Source organism: Micropterus dolomieu, linkage group LG10 (assembly GCF_021292245.1).
Source record: "Micropterus dolomieu isolate WLL.071019.BEF.003 ecotype Adirondacks linkage group LG10, ASM2129224v1, whole genome shotgun sequence".
Taxonomy (NCBI): domain Eukaryota; kingdom Metazoa; phylum Chordata; class Actinopteri; order Centrarchiformes; family Centrarchidae; genus Micropterus; species Micropterus dolomieu.
Genome location: NC_060159.1, coordinates 27,033,484 through 27,054,465, shown reverse-complemented (window position 1 = coordinate 27,054,465; position 20,982 = coordinate 27,033,484). Strand labels below are relative to the sequence as shown.

General features: G+C 41.8%; 2 protein-coding genes across 2 annotated transcripts; one reads left to right on the top strand and one right to left on the bottom strand.

Annotated features, from left to right (window-relative positions):
* The first annotated feature begins 474 nt into the window (after window positions 1-474).
* Window positions 475-12,102, top strand: hey2 (hes-related family bHLH transcription factor with YRPW motif 2). The gene is made up of 5 exons (XM_046060737.1): window positions 475-1,080; window positions 3,236-3,314; window positions 3,404-3,487; window positions 4,197-4,278; window positions 9,834-12,102. The coding sequence occupies exons 1-5, from the start codon at window positions 995-997 to the stop codon at window positions 10,553-10,555; spliced, it is 1,053 nt and encodes a 350-aa protein (XP_045916693.1). The 5' UTR covers window positions 475-994; the 3' UTR covers window positions 10,556-12,102.
* Window positions 12,103-15,687: 3,585 nt separating this feature from the next.
* On the bottom strand, window positions 15,688-19,923 carry LOC123977848 (lactoylglutathione lyase-like). Its single transcript, XM_046060843.1, has 6 exons — window positions 19,833-19,923; window positions 18,698-18,780; window positions 18,439-18,579; window positions 18,122-18,189; window positions 17,875-17,964; window positions 15,688-16,846 (listed from the first exon to the last, which is right to left on the bottom strand). Exons 1-6 carry the CDS (start codon window positions 19,902-19,904, stop codon window positions 16,752-16,754), a joined length of 549 nt encoding a protein of 182 aa, XP_045916799.1. The 5' UTR covers window positions 19,905-19,923; the 3' UTR covers window positions 15,688-16,751.
* Window positions 19,924-20,982: the final 1,059 nt, after the last annotated feature.

Here is a 20,982-nt window from a genome sequence, read left to right as displayed (position 1 = left end):
TCCACCGCTGGAGAACAGCAGATCCAAAATAGAGTGGAGGAGTTTAAAGAGAAGTTGAAAAAGTCCAGAGTTCATACAACTCAGAAAGAAGAAGAAGAAGAAGAAAGTTGACGGATGGGTTCAGCTGCATCAGTCCAGTCTGAAACCTTCTGCCTTATATAATGGGTATTTTTTGACCGTCAGAAGTGGCCTCATTCCCATGCGCGCGCACACTCCGTCTGAACCAGAAAAGTCGGTATTATCAGGAGAGGAGGACCAGCCCTGCCGAGACTGCAGAAATCTTCCATCTCCAATTTGTGTTTGAGTGCACGTGGGCGGGTCCACTGTGTGCGTGTGCGTGTGTGTGTGCGTGCGTGCGTGTGTGTGTGTGGCTCCCAGGCTCCGTGGGAAAGCTCCAACTGAGAAGGAGGAGGCGGCTGAGGACGCACCGGCCACCAGTCCAGTCTGCAGCCGACACACAGGCCACCTGCCCCGGACTATTCACCGGACACTCACCGCTTGAAAACAACATCTGGAAAGCTCCGGAGAAATCCTGAACATTATTTAAAATACTGCAGAAAGTAAAAACAGCCAGAAGGGAAGATTTGAACCATGTTCCGCAGTTTTTCTGTTTGCTGATGTCGGAAACTTTTCATTTTTTTTCTTCTTTTTTTTTACAAGTCTTTTTTGAGTTGTTTTTTGGGGGGGATGAATTATTAATTTTATATTTCTGCAAGAGTAAAAACTTTTGTGGCTGTCGGTTTTACTTTCTGGGAAGGGAACTAACTTGAAACTTCACCAACTCCTGGATGAAAAGATCAGGATAAATCTCCTGTAAACAGCGCCTTTCAGGTTCATTTCATTCTCTAAAATATATCACAGGAAAGATCGGAAAAGGAGTTTGCTTTTGGTTTTTGTTATTCAGAAGGGAAGATACTTTATTTTGAACTTTAATAAACCTCCACGTCTCCTCCTCGCGGGAGAAGACAGTCAGCCCTCCCCGGCTTCACGCACCATGAAGCGGCCTTGTGAGGACAGCAGCTCGGCCGAAAGTGACGTGGAGGAGCCCATCGATGTGGGCAATGAGAGCATTTATCCAGGGTGAGTTAGGAGGAAGGTGTACCTGTTTCTTCATCATCATATTTTTCTATGAAAAGCTTCAGTGGCATTTAATAAAATCTATTATAATCTGTTATATTAAATGTAATTTATCGTGCTAAGTTGCAATGCTTGAAATGAAAAGAGTCTGCAGACCATCGGTTTTTAATCTTTATATTTTTAATGGCAATGCAGTTTTTTTAATATGTACAAATGTTAAAAGATCAAGATATATTCAAACATTTAAAACTACCTGCTCCACTTCAAAATGTTATTATTGTTTTTATTTTGGTTTTCTGCAGAACAACTTCTACCTGCATCATCAAACAAATCAGAGCCATTTAAATAGATCAATCTGTATAATATACAGGCTCCAAACCACACATTCTTCCTCATTTGTCTTTTTTAATCTAGTATTCTTGTAAACTAAAAGATAAACATAAATTAAAAAACATTTTCTAAATACTGTTTACTACTATGAAAGGTAAAGCACATCTCCAGCACTCTCCAAATACAGTAACTGTAATAGATAAGAGGGAAACTGATAAACTGGTCGATTAGAATGAATAAAAAACATGTTTTTAATGCTTTTAATGTTCCATATCATCAGTCTGTGACGTTCAGCTGGACTGACGTTAAAGTCATTTTGTGAAGAAGTGTTATAACTCCTCTGCATCTACACTTAAACTACTCACTTCTTGCATGTCCTACATTTCCCAGAATCCACTTCTAAACCTCCAACAAAAAGGGGGTCTCTTCAAAAGAGGCAGGTGGAAAACAGTGTTGGAAGAAGTTATCAGATTAAATAAAAGCACCACAGAGTGAAAATACTCCACTACAAGTTAACGGCCTTACTGTAAAAAGGTGTAAGTATTATTAGCAACATGTACTTAAAGTATCATAAAGCAGAAAGAGTCTTGTACTATATTATTATATTATTACAACTGATGATAATTTAGGTACTTTTGACTATTTTATACTATGTATTTTATACTATTTCATAAACTGTGCAGCTACAATATTTCCCTCTGAAATAAGGCGGAACACTAAAGTAGCATAATGTGTAGGAAAGTACAAGTACCTTAGATTTGTACAACAGTAATTGAATAGTAGTTATTAGCAGAATATAAAGTACAGAAAAGACGATGAGAGGAGAGAGACACACGAAACTCCTCCTGGTGTCTGAAGTGATCATCATGTCCGCTCCCTTCAGAGGAACAAATCCACCAGAGAAGAAGAAGATGGGTCATTTCATCTTTGCAAAATGTCGTTACACATTTCCTGCTTTTTAAAAACATTTGCTGGCAGTGGAGGAAGTACTCCTTTAATTACTTAAAAGTAGAAACACCATCAAAACGTAACTACGGTGATATTATCAACAAAAAGGATCAAAAGTAAAAGTACACGCTCCTTTCACAGTGTTATATTATTATAGAATATTATATTATTCACTACAAAGACATGAAAGAGCATTTTAATGTTGCCCAATTTAAATACTTTGTATAGTACTGGGTAGATTTGTAGAACAGTACTGCATCATATCATGTATGTCAAATATATGTAGTGGAGTATAAAGTAACAGAAAATGGAAATACGTAAGTACAAGTAGGCCTATGTCAAAACTGTACTTCAGTAAAGTACTTGTGTTACATTCCACTACTCGTATTTGCCGCAGTCAAAACTCTACTACAGCTGCTGGCAACATCTGGATGTGGTGTCTGGGAAAAAAAACAAACCACAAAAATGTTTTTCCAGATATTCAATATTCGACAACTGATTGATTTTCTACAAAATCCTGAGTGATTATTTCCCCAAAATGTCCATAAAACACAGAAAAATCCACACATTTGAAGAACTTTTTACTGAATAAAATACTAGTTGTCTTTCGTCCAGCGGCTGCAGATTTCCTTTGTCTTATTTGCCCACTTTTAATAATAATAATAATAATAATAGTCATCTTAATTTATAGAACACTTTTAAAAAAGCATTTTACAAAGTGCTTGCACATGTCCAAACACAAGACAACACTGATACAACAGAGAACATGATACACGATGAGCATTTTGTAGCAGCAGGATCCTCTTCTGTGGGTCAATATTATTATATTAACATTATTTCATGTATTGATTGAATTATTATTTTGGTTTGCTTTTTTCAGGCACACGAAGGCGTCCTTTATAAGGTGCGGATCACCGACCACCACCACTCAAGTGATGGCGAGGAAGAAACGCAGAGGGGTAAAAGTTATTACTTGTATTAATAAAGGAAAAGGATTTCCAGTTCAGAGATACTTTGAGGTTTTTAATAGCTTTCTTTTATTTATTAGATCATCGAGAAGAGACGCAGAGACAGAATCAACAACAGTCTGCTGGAATTACGGCGGCTCGTCCCCACAGCCTTCGAGAAGCAGGTGAGAATCTGTTTGTTTCTGTAGAACCAACCCAGAAGTTCATCGGGGCTCTGACAGGCCAGTCTTTCTAAAGCAAAGTGGTTTCTCCCAGGTTAGGGGACGACATGGGGTAGACCTTCAGATAAACCTTTTTTAAATTTGCTGTCATGGTTGTTTTATTCGTGATGTGGGAAAACACCACAAGTTCGTTCTACTCTGCGCAATGAAAATATCTGAACAAGCTTGATAGCTATGTCATTAATGGATCAATGTGTTCCCACTGTTTTGAACAAGAGAACAAGAGAACTGTCTGCAAACCATAGCGAGAGAAAGATTTGTACATCGGGAAACAGCAATAAACTGTGTTCCACTTTTATGGACTACTTCAGACAAACTTGATATATCATCACAAAATGAATGAGCTTTTATCAGTGATGATAGTGAATTATTGCCACCAATTATTCCCATTCTTGCAGAGCAAAGCTGCCTGATGTCGTAAAGGAATGCCTTTTTTTACCTAACTGTGATCTGGGAACAATGCTCAACATCTGCAAAAAACCACCATGTATTCTAACATTTCATTTATTTGACCAGCTTTATTCAGTCTGGATGTATTAAAGGTGCATTAACCAGAGAATCCAGCTGCTGTTGTGTTTGTACACAATAAAGAGCTGCTGAGCTTTCCATCTTTCAGCTGCACCCTTCTGTAACGTCTGGTTTCTTTCATCAGGGTTCAGCTAAACTGGAGAAGGCTGAGATTCTGCAGATGACTGTGGACCATCTGAAGGTGCTGCAGGCTACAGGAGGGAAAGGTGAGCAGAGTATACATTAACACTTAAACAACTATATCTCCTTCAGATCTGCGCTGTGTGTGCGCTGACCATCGCTCACAGTTGTCGCGTTGTGTTGCCTCTCACGTGTTTACTTCATCCACCAACAAAAGCTGCAACGCAAAACCTGTTCTCAGTTTAATGTGTTTGTCTCTCTGTGATCTTTGCAGTACAAAGTACTTAACAGCAGGTATCTCCGCTCAGAACGTGCAGGCTGCTGGTCGTTGTCTTTATATTGCGTTGAAGTGCAGCCCGTTGCTCGTTCTTTGAAGTCAGGTTGGTTTGGTGTGGCCCGTCAGTCAAACAGCCCGTCAGTTATTGTGTGAGTGTGTGACAGAGGGAGGTGTTGAGTCCATGGGAAAGCGCTGCAGGGAGAAAAGCACCACTTGACCCTGAGCAGCAGTGTTTGCTTTCATAAAGCCATCATGGCGGTGGTGGTGAGGGGGGGGTTGGCGTTGGCTGCGTTCACAGGCCGTCTCTCTGCAGCGTTTGTTTGGGTTCACCAGCAGCAGCGTGGATCTGTGTTGGGCAAGTTACTCTGGAAGTGTAATAAATGTCTTCTTACTTTTGGAGGTTGCTTTGGATAAAAGCATGACTCATTTTTATCATTTCTATTTTTAGATTCTTAGACTGTGACACAATAAAGGCAGTAGCTGCTTCCAGCTGTGGAAAGAACGTTCTCCTGCAGCTGACCTCATTCACGTCAAGGACGGTTTAGTGTAATAATAACAAACTTTATTTGTAGAGCTCTTATCAAAACAGTGCTTTCACAGAAGATAAGAACATTAAAATCATAAAAGACAACAATAAAATAGAATGAAAATGGTGCTAATCAAGATGTATATTTAATAATGTAACAATTATTACGATTACTATTATTCAATAATTAGGATAATAATTCAAGTTACATCAACCTCAGGTACCTGTCTTGAAATAAGAGAAATTGAGAGCCAATTAGCTAATTCATTCTCTTTAATTATACAAAAAAAAACATTAATTAGTTCTACATGGAAGAGATTGATAAAACCAGCATGTATATACAAAAGCAATTATTTATTATTTATTTATTCCATGTGAGTGCGCGGGAGCACATGTGGTAAAACAGAGGGTGGTTAAGGCCAAATAGAATCTGTATTTCTGTGTAAAGGTGCCAAGTTAAAAGAAGTTAGTTAGCATCTGTTACCGATTTATCAGTGGCTGAGAAGTGCTGTTACATAATCTTATTTAGTCCTGTGCTTAGCCAAGTTAATGTTGCAGTTGAGCTATGTGACGCTGCGCGGTGCCCAGGTTCGTTACCAGTCCACGCTAGATGTTAGCTGGCAGGTCCGCTGTGGGGCCAGGCGGTGAGGAGTCGTTTAGTCTTCTCTCTGTTGTGAGGTCCGGCCGCTCTGTCTGTTCTCATTAGAGTCAACTGAACTGGGTTCAGGTAAACCATGTACACAAAAGGGGCTGTCTTTTCAGGGTGTGGTCTTTGTTAAGGGAAATCTTTATGCTCCAGCATTTAAGACAGTGGATCTTTCAACAGTTTGTGTTTGGCCTTGTGACAGTAGAGAGCCTAAGTCCCTCCCCTTTCAGTGGACCACCATGGGACCTTAAAAAATATGTACGGTAGTCAACGGCAAGAGACAACTAATTTTTTGATCCTGTTTAAATTGTGCTCTGATTTACAATAAACATTTAAAAGTTGAGGTATAAGACTGTGAAAATACGTAATTACAAAGACCACAAACCCAAAAGCGTATGTGACGTAACTTTTTCTCTCAATCACTGAAGTTAACGTTACTGAAGCTAACATCACTGAAGCTAACATTACTGAAGCTAACGTCACTGAAACTAACGTCACTGAAGCTAACGTCACTGAAGCTAACATTACTGAAGCTAACGTCACTGAAACTAACGTCACTGAAGCTAACGTCACTGAAACTAACGTCACTGAAGCTAACGTTAATGAAGCTAACGTCACTGAAGCTAACATTACTGAAGCTAACGTCACTGAAACTAACGTTACTGAAGCTAACGTCACTGAAACTAACGTCACTGACGCTAACGTCACTGAAACTAACGTTACTGAAGCTAACGTCACTGAAACTAACGTTACTGAAGCTAACGTCACTGAAACTAACGTTAATGAAGCTAACGTCACTGAAACTAACGTTACTGAAGCTAACGTCACTGAAGCTAACGTTAATGAAGCTAACGTCACTGAAGCTAACATTACTGAAGCTAACGTCACTGAAACTAACGTTACTGAAGCTAACGTCACTGAAACTAACGTCACTGGCGCTAACGTCACTGAAGCTAACGTTACTGAAGCTAACGTCACTGAAGCTAACATTACTGAAGCTAACGTCACTGAAGCTAACGTCACTGAAGCTAACGTCACTGAAGCTAACGTCACTGAAGCTAACGTTAATGAAGCTAACGTCACTGAAGCTAACATTACTGAAGCTAACGTCACTGAAACTAACGTCACTGAAGCTAACGTCACTGAAGCTAACGTCACTGAAACTAACGTCACTGAAGCTAACGTCACTAAAGCCTAATGTCACTGAAGCTAACGTTAATGAAGCTAACGTCACTGAAGCTAACGTTAATGAAGCTAACGTCACTGAAGCTAACGTCACTGAAGCTAACGTCAAAGAACGCCCAGGTGTGGATGATGTGATAAAAGGGCTGAGAGTCATTGGATTAAACACATCAGGTGAGATATATTTCTGCAGGGAACACAGCTAAGTTATCTAATTAGCAGCAACCAAGCAATGAACGTTAGCTTAGCATTACCGCGCTAAAGTGTCGGTGATGTATATTGTGCGAGATGAGAGATGTAGTACATTGTTTTCACGACATGTAACAACATGTAACTTTACTGATTTATGACAAAATGCAACTTTCTTTACGGACAAAATTATCTTTTAACTTGACAAACCATATGTGTAACTCAGGGCTCAGTTCAAACAGGATCAAAAAGCAAGTTGTCTCTCGCCATTGACCACCGTACATATTGTTTCCAAAATAAGGTCCCATGGTCTGGAAGTGCAAGCGAGTGACCCTCTATGCCCTCTATGCCCCCGTGCACAAAGCCAGCTCCATAAAGAAATGGTTTTCCCAGTTTGGTGTAGAGGAACCTGACTGGCCCGCACAGATCCCTGATCCAACACCTTTGGGATGAACGAGAACGTAGATAGCGGGCTAGACCCTCTCGTCCAACATCAAAATGAACGGGAAACAGTTCCTACAGACAATCTCCAAAATCCTGCAGAAAGCCTTCCCAGAAGAGGGGAAGCTGTTGCACAGGGGGGACCAGCTCTATATTACTGTCTATGGTTTTAGAATGGGATGTCATAAAAGTAATGTGTAGGTGTCCCAGTACTTTTATCCATATACAGTATCTAAAGTAGGACCTTGTGTCGCGGCTGTGAGATCACAACGTTCTGCTTGGTGTCCGGTCTGAGGGTCCAAGCTGGGAGGCCGTTGTGGCCGGCGGGTCCGTCCAGATGTGGAGCGTAACCGAGGGAGTCGAGATGAAGAGGGTGGAACGAGAGAGAGAGAACAGACCTTCAGGTGTCTGAGGTCACAGGTCACTGACCAATCGAGGTTGCAGCTTGGTCTCCGGGCTGAGTGTGGGACCTTTTGGTGGAATTCTGGGAAACGTAGTTCAATGACTTGCGTGACAAACATTCAGTTAAGATCACAAACTTCACCTTTGTGAGGTTTCTGTGACCCCAATACTGGGAAAGACTACAGGCATAACCATGGTTGGAATTACGGGGGGGATTGGGGAGGTCTGACCCCGCTAATTAAGGCCCCCCAAAAGAGGCAAAAACAACAGTTTTGGGAGGGTCAATTGTCGATTGTCAGGTTTCCCAAAATTACATATAAGACCGTCTGAAAGTCCTAGTCCAGGGACAGGCGTACTAGATCTTTGGTATGTCACATGACGTTGAACACCTGTTTAACTTTGTGTTATAAGTTTAGGAAAGGATTTTAAATAAGTACATTACGTAAGTCTCGGCACATACAGTAAGTCATTACCTTTGACTTCCTTTCCCACGGGCATGGTTTGAATTACATGGGGATTCGGGGGGTCGGACCCCACCTAATTAAGGCTTGGACCCGCCCAACAGAGGCAAAAACAACAGTTCAGGGGGGTCTTTCTTACCTGTTATTGTAATATTACAATATATTTCCCATATTCACGCCTTAAATTCAGGAATCTTGAAGTACGATTTCTGACACCCCTAAAATGGACCGTGCCATTTCCTAACCTTGCCGTTAGTTGAACGTCTTATCTGCCTGCATCCAGTTGAGTGCATCACATGCTAATGGAGACACTGTAGGTTAAATCAGTAGCTTTAATACACTCATCTTTCCTACCTTCAGAGTTTCGTAATTAGCATTTTATTTTACTTTAAATGAGCTATTTGATGTTAGCTAGCTGAGAGCCCACCCTCTCATTACCATTATGTCATTTCATGTTTTATGTAATTGTCAGCTAACACCGTTGCTTAGGCATGAGCAGTGAAACTGAGGATTAGTTATTGTAGATACAGATTTTGACATTAATATCCATCCAGACATCGTCAACCGCTTATCCTGCGTACAGGGGGGGCTGGAGCCAATCCCAGCTGACATCGGGTGAAAGGTGGGGTACACCCTGGACAGGTCGCCAGTCCATCGCAGGGCCACACATAGGAAAACAACCAGTCACGCTCACCTAGGCCGCATGTCTTTGGACGGAGGGAGAACCCACATCAATATAGAGTTTATAATTTCATTTCAAGTATTTTGTGAGTCTTTCTACAATAAGCATGATATTTGTTTTCACTCTGGAGTCCAGGAGTTTCACCTGGCTAGGTAAATGTTAAAATCCAGGTTTGTTATTTCAAATGTATTCAGTTTTATTTATATAGCGCCAATTCATAACAAAAGTCATCTTATTGCACTTTTTAGTCTAGACAGTTCTCTGTTTGATATTATTTACAGAGACCCAAAGATTCCCAATTAAGTGTATGACAACTGCTTTATTGAACGCAGATTACATTTCGTTCACAGTAAACATGAGCAGGAGGAAAGGAGAACTTTGCTAAAAGAAGTAGAAACTTAAACTTGAAATGATTAATATTACAGATGATAACGCAGACTTTTATGATAGCGTCTTTGGTTCTGGTTCAGCATCGTGTGGGTCTGTGTTTGAGCGTTTCGATGGCCTGCTGTTGTGTTTTGCTCTGGAATACTTGGTGACCTCTGACTACAAAAGTTGTTGTGTGGGACGGGGCGCCCATCAGCTCGTCATCTGCAGACTGCACGCGTTAGTTAAATAAGCGAGTATATTGTGAGCATTGTAAGATTTTAGTTCACTGAAGCATCAGCCTTCACTATTTAATATCTGCAGATGTTTCAGTATCTGAACACAGAGAACCAGTTGTTGCACTAATATTAAAAAAAAAACATCATGAAAGCACTTTTATCAGCCTGTCGTTATGGAAACTGTATTGATCTAACATACCGTATTTGACCATCTCTCTGCGTGTCTGTAGGTTATTTTGACGCCCACGCTCTGGCCCTGGACTTCCTGTCTCTGGGTTTCAGGGAGTGTGTGACGGAGGTTTCCCGCTACCTGAGCGCCGTGGAGGGCCTGGACTCCATCGACCCGCTGCGCTCCCGCCTCCTCTCCCACCTCGCCTCCTGCGCCTCGCAGCGCGACGCCGCCGCCCTCACCATGACCTCCCACTCGCACCATCACCACCAGCAGCAGCCTCACCCTTTACCTCACCCCTTCCCCTCCCATCACTGGGCCGCTGCGGCCGCTGCCGTCGCCACCGCCGCTGCCTTCAGGCCTCTGCCGGCCGCCATGGCGCAGTACGGACTGAGCGGGCTTCCGGTTTCTCCTGATGCCGGAGGAGGTGGAGCCCCCCAGAGGCTGGTGGAGTTGTCAAAACGCAGTGTAGCCTCTTCATTTTCCTCCTACGCAGACTCCTCCTCCTCTCCTTCCTCCTCCTCCTCCTCTCTCGTGCTCCCCTGCACCTCCACTCCTCTCTCCACCTCCCTCCTCTCCCTCTCTGCGTCGTTTCCCATCACCCTCCACGGAGGTTTCCCCGTCCTCCCTCCCTCCTCCTTCACCTCCTCCGCCGCCACCGCCAGTCCTCCCATCTCCTCCTCCTCCTCCTCCTCCTCCTCCCAGACTCCTCACAGCAGCAGCAGCAGCAGCAGCAGCAGTAAACCCTACAGACCGTGGGGAACTGAGGTCGGAGCTTTCTGACTGTTTCCCCGCTAACTGTCAGTTTTAACAGCCAAGTGAACTCATGACTTACAAACAGAGATTTACCAGCTGGTTTTTAACACTTGACCCGAGCAAACAGTTCTAACAACTTGTTCCACCTGCTGATTTCACAAAGTGACCAGTTCTGACACTTCGACCCCGAGAACAGAAACGTACGGCTTAATTTGTGGCCTTTCTTCTTTCTAGTCAGAGTTCCTGTTTTAACATAAACTTCAGTGGATGTTTCGTTCTTGAGATTTAAAACTCGCTTACTGTTGAGGAACCTTAAATCCCAACCTCGTCACATACGGACACATGGTCAAGACCCATCGCCGTCAGTTTTTGACGGTAAAGGCAGGTATATGATATTTAACAGAAAAGACTGAGTAAGGACGTGGATGGAGGGCCAGAACCAGGACTTTAAACCATGACAACGGGGTTCGTGTCCCGTGTGAAACAAAAAGTCAACATTAAATATTTTTATTGAAGTTACATGAGTTACGTAAATTGGGTAAGTTACGCAAGGGACTTACGTAAACTCAAACCGTGACCTTTTTCTAACTTTGACCAAGTAGTTTTTGTGGCTAAACCTAACCGAGCTGCAACGTTTCACGATTTTAATAAGGTGCCGTTTCAAAATGCCGATTTTTCAAAACGCTAATGTTTTATTTTGAAAGTCTAACCGGACGTTGCATATTGATTGTTGATAACTTTACCGGACATTGCATATTTGTTGTTTGTTGGAGCCTTTAAAGTGATGCTTAAGGGGCACCCAGGGCGTTAAAAAGCGACGCCAAAGGGCCTTGACCAAGCGTCAATATGTGACGAGTCGGGAGTGACGATGTGTTTTAAATCCCTCCACTGAACCCACTGTAGGAAGTCTGCATTTTTCTTATTGTCATCAAATCCCAGTTCAGTCCTTCTAAACTGAACACACGATGAGACCCAAACAGAACTATAACAAGTACCCAAATACTCACTACAGCACCAGACGTGGATTCATCCGCCGCTGAAAATAGTCCCCAACAAACGCATTATTTCTTCCTGTTTGATAACAGTGAGCAGCTGCTTAGGAAATTTACTGAAACTTTATTAAACATGAAACTACATATCTGTGAGGTGTTTGCTGAGAGCCGCAGACAGGAAGTCAGAACGTTTTAAGGGGCGGACAAACACGTTGTTGGTTTTAGGTCATTTTCATGGGATATTTCTAACAATAACAAAAAATATAATTACACCCGATGAAGAGATAATCAGTTCACTGATGTTTAACCAAACTAACAAGAATGGACACTTTTTGAAGATAATCTATTAACTGAGAATAAAACCAGTATAATCTCAGATAACCGTGTGCTCAGACTGGGGTGAAGATTAAAAAAACACTAAACCTTTTCCACTGTTTTTGTTATTTGTGCTTTACATGTAAAAACTGAATTCACCATCAAACCTCTCTGATTCTCTGTGTGCCTTTTTACAAATAAACATACAAAAGTAACAAAATTGCTGCAGTCGTGAAAAGGGCAGCTGTTTTTATGATTTCTGTTGGATGTTTTTAAAATGATTTGTTCTGCTTTGTACAGCTTCAAAGCCTGAAATCTAAAACTCCAGTGTGTTTGTAACTTTTATCTCCTTGAAGGAACAGTTCAGTACACTTGCCTGTTTACTTGCTGAGAGTATGAAGTTAGAGGAGGAGATTATCTTAGTATAAAGACTGGAAACAGGGGCAAACCGCTATTCTGGTCTCTGGTTGTGGACTACAAACTGTCGCCGCTGCCCTCCCCGGAGAAATATTGTCAAATTTGTTGGGACACGCGATCTCAGAAAGAAGCAGTTTTGCAGCTGCATTATACATTTGAAGGTTGTATTCAGGCTGTCAGACTGACTGAAAAAAAAGAAAAATAGACCAATCACACATGAACGATCAACACGGTTCCTGTACAGCTGGTTAGGCCTCTATTCATTATTAAAAAGCAGAACAGTAGGGCTCAGCTAAGTAACATTATATTAGGAACAATCCACAGCTGACATTTATCTGGATTTATTTTAGGTTTTGGAAAGAGAATAAATCGTATTTCTCATTTCAACCTCTCTTGGTAGCGACTGTAACTATTACAAGATGCCCCAGGAACAGCGTTTGACCAGATCTTAGAAAAATACAGCCAAAAAAAAGGAAAGAAAACTACTCTTTTTGTATTAAAGTCAATGGAGCGCAGCCATGAAAGCGTCGGACCTCAGTTAGAGCGAGTCCTACACTGCGCTGTGATTGGCCAGCTGTGTATTCGGGGCGTGGCTTAGCGAAGGGTCAATTGTCGATTGTCTGGTTTCCCAAAATGACGTATAGGACCGTCTGGATCTTCTGAGTAAAGTGTGCTTAATTGGCGTCATCCACCCCACCACCTTCTTACACAGACTTTGTTGCTCTTTAAACTACGTCACCTGACTTCTTCTGCCACTAGAGGTCGCTGGCTCGTAATAAGCTGCTGCATTATCTGTTCTGTGGTATGGACCATCACTAAAAAGCCTTGCCCTTAAGCAAAACCTGGGCCGGTTGGGCCATTAAGCCCAACGCAATCGGACGTCTTCTTGCAGCCAGTGGAGTCGCCCCCTGCTGGCCATTAGAAAGAATGCAGGTTTAAAACACTTCTGTATTGGCTTCACTTTTCAGACCTGGAGGTTGCCGCCCGTCTGAAACAAGCTGGAAGCATCCGGTCTGAGACGCGAACCTTAAACGGAAGTCCATTAAACCTGCATTCTGTCGAACGTCCAGCAGGGGGCGACTTTAGAAATGATGGTAAAATGTTTCTACTTCTCAGCCGATTTATTCCCTCAGTAAACACTTTCCTGATGAGTTTATGGTCTCAGTCGCTAGTTTCAAGTCTTCTTCAACACAGCATGATGTTCATTTAGTAAATTATGGTCCCATTTAGAGGAACAGAGACCAGGAAGCAGGGGAGGCTTTAGGCTGGGATCTACAGTGACTCGTACCCACGGCACTGTGTACATTTAACCAGCGCCGTTGAAAAAGTCGGCTGTTCACTTTAATTTTAAGCTTGTTGTTTAAGCTTGTTTCTTTTAAACTGCCCTCGAGCAACATTCAACACTTCTATGCAAGCTGGGAAACACGATTCAACCAGCTTCAAAGTTCATTGTCAGTCAACAGTCTCACCACAAGGTCCATTTAGTAGCTCGTTGGAGCTTTTGATCATATCACAGATCTTCAACAGGAGATCGAATCTGTCACGTGGTCATGCAGATTTCTTTCTGAGCACTTTAAAAGGACCAGGTTGGCTTTAAAAGCTCAGGTAAAGTCTTCAGAAGAACTACAAACTCCATCTGCTGTGGAAGATCATGTGGTATGAAAGAAAGCTCCTGAACGTTTTTCACTTCTTGTGCCTTTAACTAAAGGTATCTATGAGTAACCAAGTTGGGAAAGTGCTGCAGAATCAAACGGCACACAAACACACACACACACACGTTAATCCACGTCTCCTTTGCTTTCATCTTGCAGTTGATTTACACACTGAAATCACTGTTGCACCCGTTAAATCCTCCCAGAGAAGAACACGGCGTCATTTCCAGCTGAATGGAGGATTAAAGGCTGACAGGCCTGGGAACAGCCTCGCAGGCCGTAAATCCGCCCCGGTCAGCCGACACGGTTCTCACGCCGGGACGCCGCTTTGATGTGACCGGCGGTAAATTGGGTGACATGAGCCGGTCAGCGCTTTACATGCAGACACACAGAGAGGCAGACAAAACAGGACGGATAACAAACTGGAGGACAGAAAGCAAATCAGGAGAGCTCCACAGAGTCAGAGACAGGGTTTTCTATAAGGACCGTTTGAATCATGATTTCCAGTTGAAACACTTTTTAATTAGCTTTGGCCCGCAGACATTGAGCACTGATTTGGTGTTTGAAAGTTTTTCACTGTCCTCCATGTTTTAAGAAATTATCAAAACCGCTGAAGCTGAAATATCGTCTTTTTTTATTCCACACGTTCTTGTCAAATCCCGGCGCCTACATGATCTACAATGCAACTGAGCTGCTTGGATGTTTAACGTAAAACTTTAATTAATAGCTCGGGTTTTTATTCGCTTCAATCAACAGGCCTTTAATTCCCTTTGCACAAAAGCCTTGATGAAGACGTGCTATCAAATTGTTTATTTCAAACAGTGTAAATATTGTTGGATAAAAATTACTCTTTTTTTTCATCTCTCTTGTTCACCACACCGGTTAAATAAAAAAAACACAAAATGCCCAAAAAATATTTCTCAACATTTCTTCTGGCTGCCCCTCTTCTCACTGAAGTAAAATTATCCTCTGTTTCATCACAACTTTTGAAGTTATTTGATCAAGCCATTCTGGCCTAAATTGATCTAATTTTTTTGTCTTTTAAAATAAGATGTAACTATTTTTTATTGTGTTCAATTATATATATACACACATATATACACACACACACACACACACACACACACACACTGTATATTTACATTAAGGGGAGCCTTAAGATAAGTTATGCAATTGTTTAGAGTGAAAGATTTTTATAGTTTTTGGTTAAAGTGGTAAAATGCTCGATTAGCATGTTTGGGGTCAGCATGGTTTAATGTCTGGAATTAAGACGCAACTTTATCGCTGCATTACCAACCAGGCCCCAAAAGCCCCAGTTCACTGTGTGTCAGTTTAGTTAGTTAGTAGGAACTTGCACCACTAAATGTAAAATATGGGTTGTGAATTATTACAAAATCTCTTGGACCTATGTCAGTATTTTAGCGTACACTGTGCTCACATGCTGTATTTAGACTTAATTGTCCCCGAGGAGAGATTAGTTTTTACCACACTGCACACATCAGAGAACAACAGTTCACCCACAGGCCAGTTCAGCGAGGCCTTTTATTTAAGGCAGCAATACGATTTTTAGATAATTTATTAAATAAAGTTGTGTTTCATCAAATTACCACAAAGTAAAACCTGGGTAGTATTTCCACTAGAGGAGCACGGAGCCGCCTCTTGTTTCTCGGCAACCATAGACAAAACTGCTTATATGAATACAGATTTTTTACAGAGCATACAGAGTTAATCATTTTACTCACCCTGTGATGGAGAGAGGGCCATAGAATAATTCATAAGAACATTAAAGATCAAAAAACTGTGTTTTTATGTTTAGAGAAAAACTTACGCATGTGTTAGAGCTTTAGGAAGTTACAATATGAGGCTATGCTGTTGCATGACGTTACTCTTAAACTGCTGGATGACACAAATTTGTTAAAATGGCCGGAGTCATTTGAGCCAAAAGACCTGGGGGAAGTTGAGCCTGATATTTTACTGCTATTTTACTTTACATTCTTCTGCATCGCCGAAATGATGCGACATCATGCATTTTAGAGCAGAAACCATCATGTCATGCTTCTATAAATGGAAGTCAGACCGGCTTCAACTCCTCTTGTGGGTTTGGACAGAGCAGTGGGAGAGGAACAAAAAGGGGAAGTCCGTTCATCAGCTGGCACGAGACATGACGATCAGCAGGATGGCTTTAAAGTGATACACGGATGTGAAACAACCAGGAGACATGGCTGCGGTGTTTTACTATCTAAGTGCAACTTAATGGTCAGTTTGCACGATGAAATGACAATAATGTCCCCGACCCCCATGTGGCTCATCCTACCCCTAGTTCAGCCGAGAGTCCACTCCTTTTTGGAAAGCCATATTTTGAAAACAGTTTATTTTAGATCTAAACTGATTATTCCCAGGGACGCAACACATCCTAAAATATATGCACATATTTTAGTTGGAGACATTACTGTCATGTCCTCGCTTTAAAGACGCTTCAAGTAAAAACTGGCTCAACTCACCCCGCTCTCCCCTACATTTCATTCATGTGCAACCCACTCAATCTGTGTTTAGTGCTCATTAGCAAACGTTAGCAAGTTAACACACTAAACTAAGACGGTGAACATGACAAATACCTGCTGAACGTCGGCATGTTAGCATGTTCATGACAGACAAAAACTTTGTGTGTTTGTTTTTTAGAAAAGGAGAAGCCAGATAAGTCGCTGAGCAACATAACAACAGGAGCTGGACGTAGATCAGAGTTTAAATGCAGGTGTCAAAGGGCTCTCATGTAAACGAAGTCATAGCAGCGATTCAGCAGCGTTATCCAACCGCGATGCCCTCAATGTTTCCCAGCATGTCTCTGTGTTAAGGTGACATTAAGGACACCATTTTTTTCGGACTAAAAATCTCAATATAGTAGCCGTCAGGGTCCTGAATGAAGGCCAGGTTCTTCATTTTACCTGTGAGACAGGAAAGTAGTGGTAGTTAATATCATGGCAAACACACACACACACACACTGACCTCCTAAATTCCCTGAAGACTAGATCCAGACCTGAAGTTTAACTCTAAATCTTTCTGTGACAGTCACCACAACACGAGTAACCACAAGTACTTCGAGCCCACCAACCTTTCAAACGCACAACCTGCCTGAGCTCCAGCTGAATCTGAGCTCCACCTCCTGGTGGAAACTTATATCATCCAACAGCAACGCGCGTGGGAGACGTTAAAAAAGAAAAATAAAACTCTGAACACTAAATATTCAATATTAAACATTTAAAAATCTAGACTTTTTAAAGCCCTGATTTCCAGACTGGATTTACAGGCTGCTTTGTTTGACTGTTAGTTGCTAACAGACATGAATCCACAAGGAAAACAGACGAAACTCAAGAGATGAAACATATATATAAACCAAGGTTACTGTTCTCAGTAAAATCAGTGGATGTGAAACAGCCCTCAGTCTACAGTAAAAACCCCAAACATATAAAACATGTTGCATCAAAGTCCTGTCCTGTAAATTTCTGAATTCTTCCTCCAGCTTTATTTATTTTCTTTTTGTCATCAAATTCCATGACAAGACAAAAAAACAAGTCCTGCATGTCTCACGGCCTGATGTCTCCTCTCTGAGCCATGAAGCTCCATTTTTAGTTATGCTACACAGTAAGTAAAGAAACTTAAGTTACTTCACGTAAGTAACCTAGTTATTTTAAATCAAACCACAATCTTTTCCTAAACCTAACCAAATTGCAACATTTCATGTCAACCACTAGTTTATTTTGAAAGTCTAATCGAAGTTGCGTATTTATTCGTGCTGTCTTGACTGCTGAGCCCTACATTTGCAAAAAACAACGTTAAAGGGAGGTCAGGGCGTCAGAAAGTGACGCTTTCGTTGACACTACGGGTATAAATAACAAAAACCTGATTCTTGAATCCGTCTGAAATATTTAAGAGTGACAGTATCTACCCGACGTGTGACTAAAAAGAACTCACCTGAGTCCGGTTTCTTCACAAATGTTACTCTTTGCTCTTCAAAAAATTTGCAGGCAGCGTAAACATCAGGAACAGCGATGCCAATATGACCTGCAACAAGACAGCAGGTTACACGCAAAGAAAACAGCCAGCTCATCTGGAACTGAAACCATACAGCTAAATCCACTAAACCTTACTAAGTAAGATGGCTTATTAAAATAATATATTAAAGCAGTTTACTTGTTTAATACCAGTTAAATCTACATACCAAATCCGTGCGGCGTGGTGTTCCCATTGTGATAGGACAGACTCTCATCTGACTCAGAGCCCCAGTTACTGACAGACAGAGAAATAAAAACACGTTCACTGTCATAAAGTGTCCTGTAGTGATTTATATTTAAACGTGTATTTTATAGTCTCTTAAGTGTGGTCTTGCTTTCATCATATATTGGTTTTGATGTGTGCTTTATTGTCTTTACACTTGTTAAAGCACTTTGTAACTTGTTTATGAAAAGTTCTCTACAAATAAAGATTATTATTATTATTATTATTATCATTATTTGGTGCAGTGGTCGTCTCACGTACTGTATGAGCTCTATGGTGGCTCTGCAGGAGAAAGTCCACGCTGTCCTCTCTTTGATGTCCTTCGGGATGTCCGACTTGTCCTCGTAACCCAGGATGTAGTGGGTGAAACGCATCGAAGGAAAGTCGATTTTCTGGAGCAAGCTGGAAACCCACAGAGAGAGGAGCTGATCAGAGCGGGAATAAAGTCTGGTGTTGATAGACAGCTTCCTGACAGAGAACAGTTAAAGTCCTGGGGTGCAGGATCAGACCGAGGACTCACGTCATGCCCAGGATTCGGGTGTAGAAGTCCAGAGATCTCGCTGGCTCTTTGACCCTCAGCATCGTCTGCTGCATCATGTAGTCCTGCAGAAACCAAAGTCATCACGAGAGACATTAAACCTTAAAGCTGCACTAATCGAGATCTCTCTATGAACAAATAACAAATCCTCCCATTGTTATCACCAACTCTGCAGCTCTAAGTTTTTAAGCTCATAGTTTATGTAGAGCCTCAGTGGTTCCAGCAGCTGTTGCCGTACAGGAGCTGCTCAGCAGGAAGCAGCAGGCAGACACAGTTAGAGACCAGCTGAAGAGCAACAGAGCTAACACAAAGAGAATACTTATATTCATCAGGTGGAGTTAGCTGCTCAATACTAAAAAGCTCCGTACAGTGACACCTTTCATTTCATCACACTTCATCCATAGTTAACAAAAAAATCATCAAAGAGCAGCTTTAAACAAATACAAATAACACACACACTACATAAAAACCTGAATGATCGGTTCAATTCCAAAAGTTCCTTCACAGACAGAGATGTTTGTCTTCCTTCAGTAGAGGTTAATGGAATTTCATTGGTGGTGCTTTAAAAAATAACCTTGTTTTTTTTTATTTAACAGCAACAACTCTCTGGCTCATCTACAAACTTCCCTGCGAACTACTTTCCTATTGAAAAGCTCGCACTGTGCATCTGCGGATGATCCAGAATATCCTGGACGCCTTTTCTGGAAAGACAAGTTGACTGTTTCGACTGTCATGTGAGATTTAAGGTGGAAATCTCAGATGTGGATATTTCAAAATCCTTTGGAACTACCTGCATGACCTGGTAACATATGACTAACTTTGGATTTGGGTGATCGGCCTCGTTTTTAGGCTGTATAGGAGCACAAATCCTGCTCTGATTCTAATGTAACACTGAAGAGTGGAGGTTTCTGCAGCTCAACACACAACAAAATGTCAAAGTATGCATACTGGCCGTCTGGCCTGTAGGCGTGTGCAGGTCTAAAGTCACAAATGACTGTGAACAGGTTTGACTGCGTTGCAACCCCACCTCACAGACTGGATCTTCTGCCAGAGTAGTAAAATAAAACAACTTCAGTCTTTTTTAACATGAAGTTGATATTAAAAACCAAACACTCACCTTGGTGATGGGATTTCCTTCTTTGCAGGCAGCAGACGCAGCCTCGTCTGAGAGTCCTCCTTTGGCCTCCATGGCTCTGAGACCAGACTGAATCAGCTACAGATTCCTACACACTCTCAGGTCTCCACCTCTGTGCTGCCTTCAAGTGCTGCTCGTAAAATTGTGCTTCTGAGGTGTGATTTCGTGCTTTTGAGTAGGATTCATTACAAAGGTGGTTTGGGTTTCCCCCTAAACATAGTTTCCATGCCTTCATCTCTGGGCCCGTTGTGCAACTTATCTTAAACGTGAAGCAGTTGAACGTCTGCATCTGACAAACACTAAACACACGCTGCATTAAATTGGCCATCATCCAGTCCGTCCTCTGCACCTCTATCACTGTCTGGTTTGGATCTGCCACCAAAAAGGACAGGAGCAGACTAAAATGGACAGTCAGGACTGCAGAGAACATCATCGGTGCCAACCTGCCCTCCATTCAGGACTTATACATTTCCAGAGTCAGGAAACGGGCAGGAAACATCACTGCAGATCCATCTCACCCCGGACACAACCTGTTCCAGCTCCTCCCCTCTGGTAGGCGCTACAGAGCACTGTACGCCAAAACCAACAGACACAAAAGCAGCTTCTTCCCACAAGCCATCACTCTGATGAACAGCTGATTTCTGACTCACAGTGTCAGGAACAATTCCTGTGCAATAACCCAGTAACTCTGCCACCTGTGGCTACCTCTTATTATTTATTCATAATTCTCTATTTCAGAGCTGTTCATACTGTTATACTCTAAATGCTGTATATCAAATCCACTTACCTCCTCTACATAATATCTGCACCTAATACATATTTATTCTAGCATCACACTGTGTTCATGTGTAGCCTACATGTATGCTTGATTGTGTATGTGCACCTGCATATCACATCTGCCTCCAACATGCACATAATAATAACAATAATGGTAATAATAACTTACTCCTGGATCATTTTTACTCACGGCACTGTTGTCTCAATCTGTCTATATTGTTTTTGTTTATAGTGTATATGTGTGTTCTCTGTACTGTAGCATGTATTTGATTTTATTACTGTATTATTGTATAAGTATGTGCATGGTGAGCTTTGTACAATCCACAGTCAAATTTCTCGTATGTGAACACATACC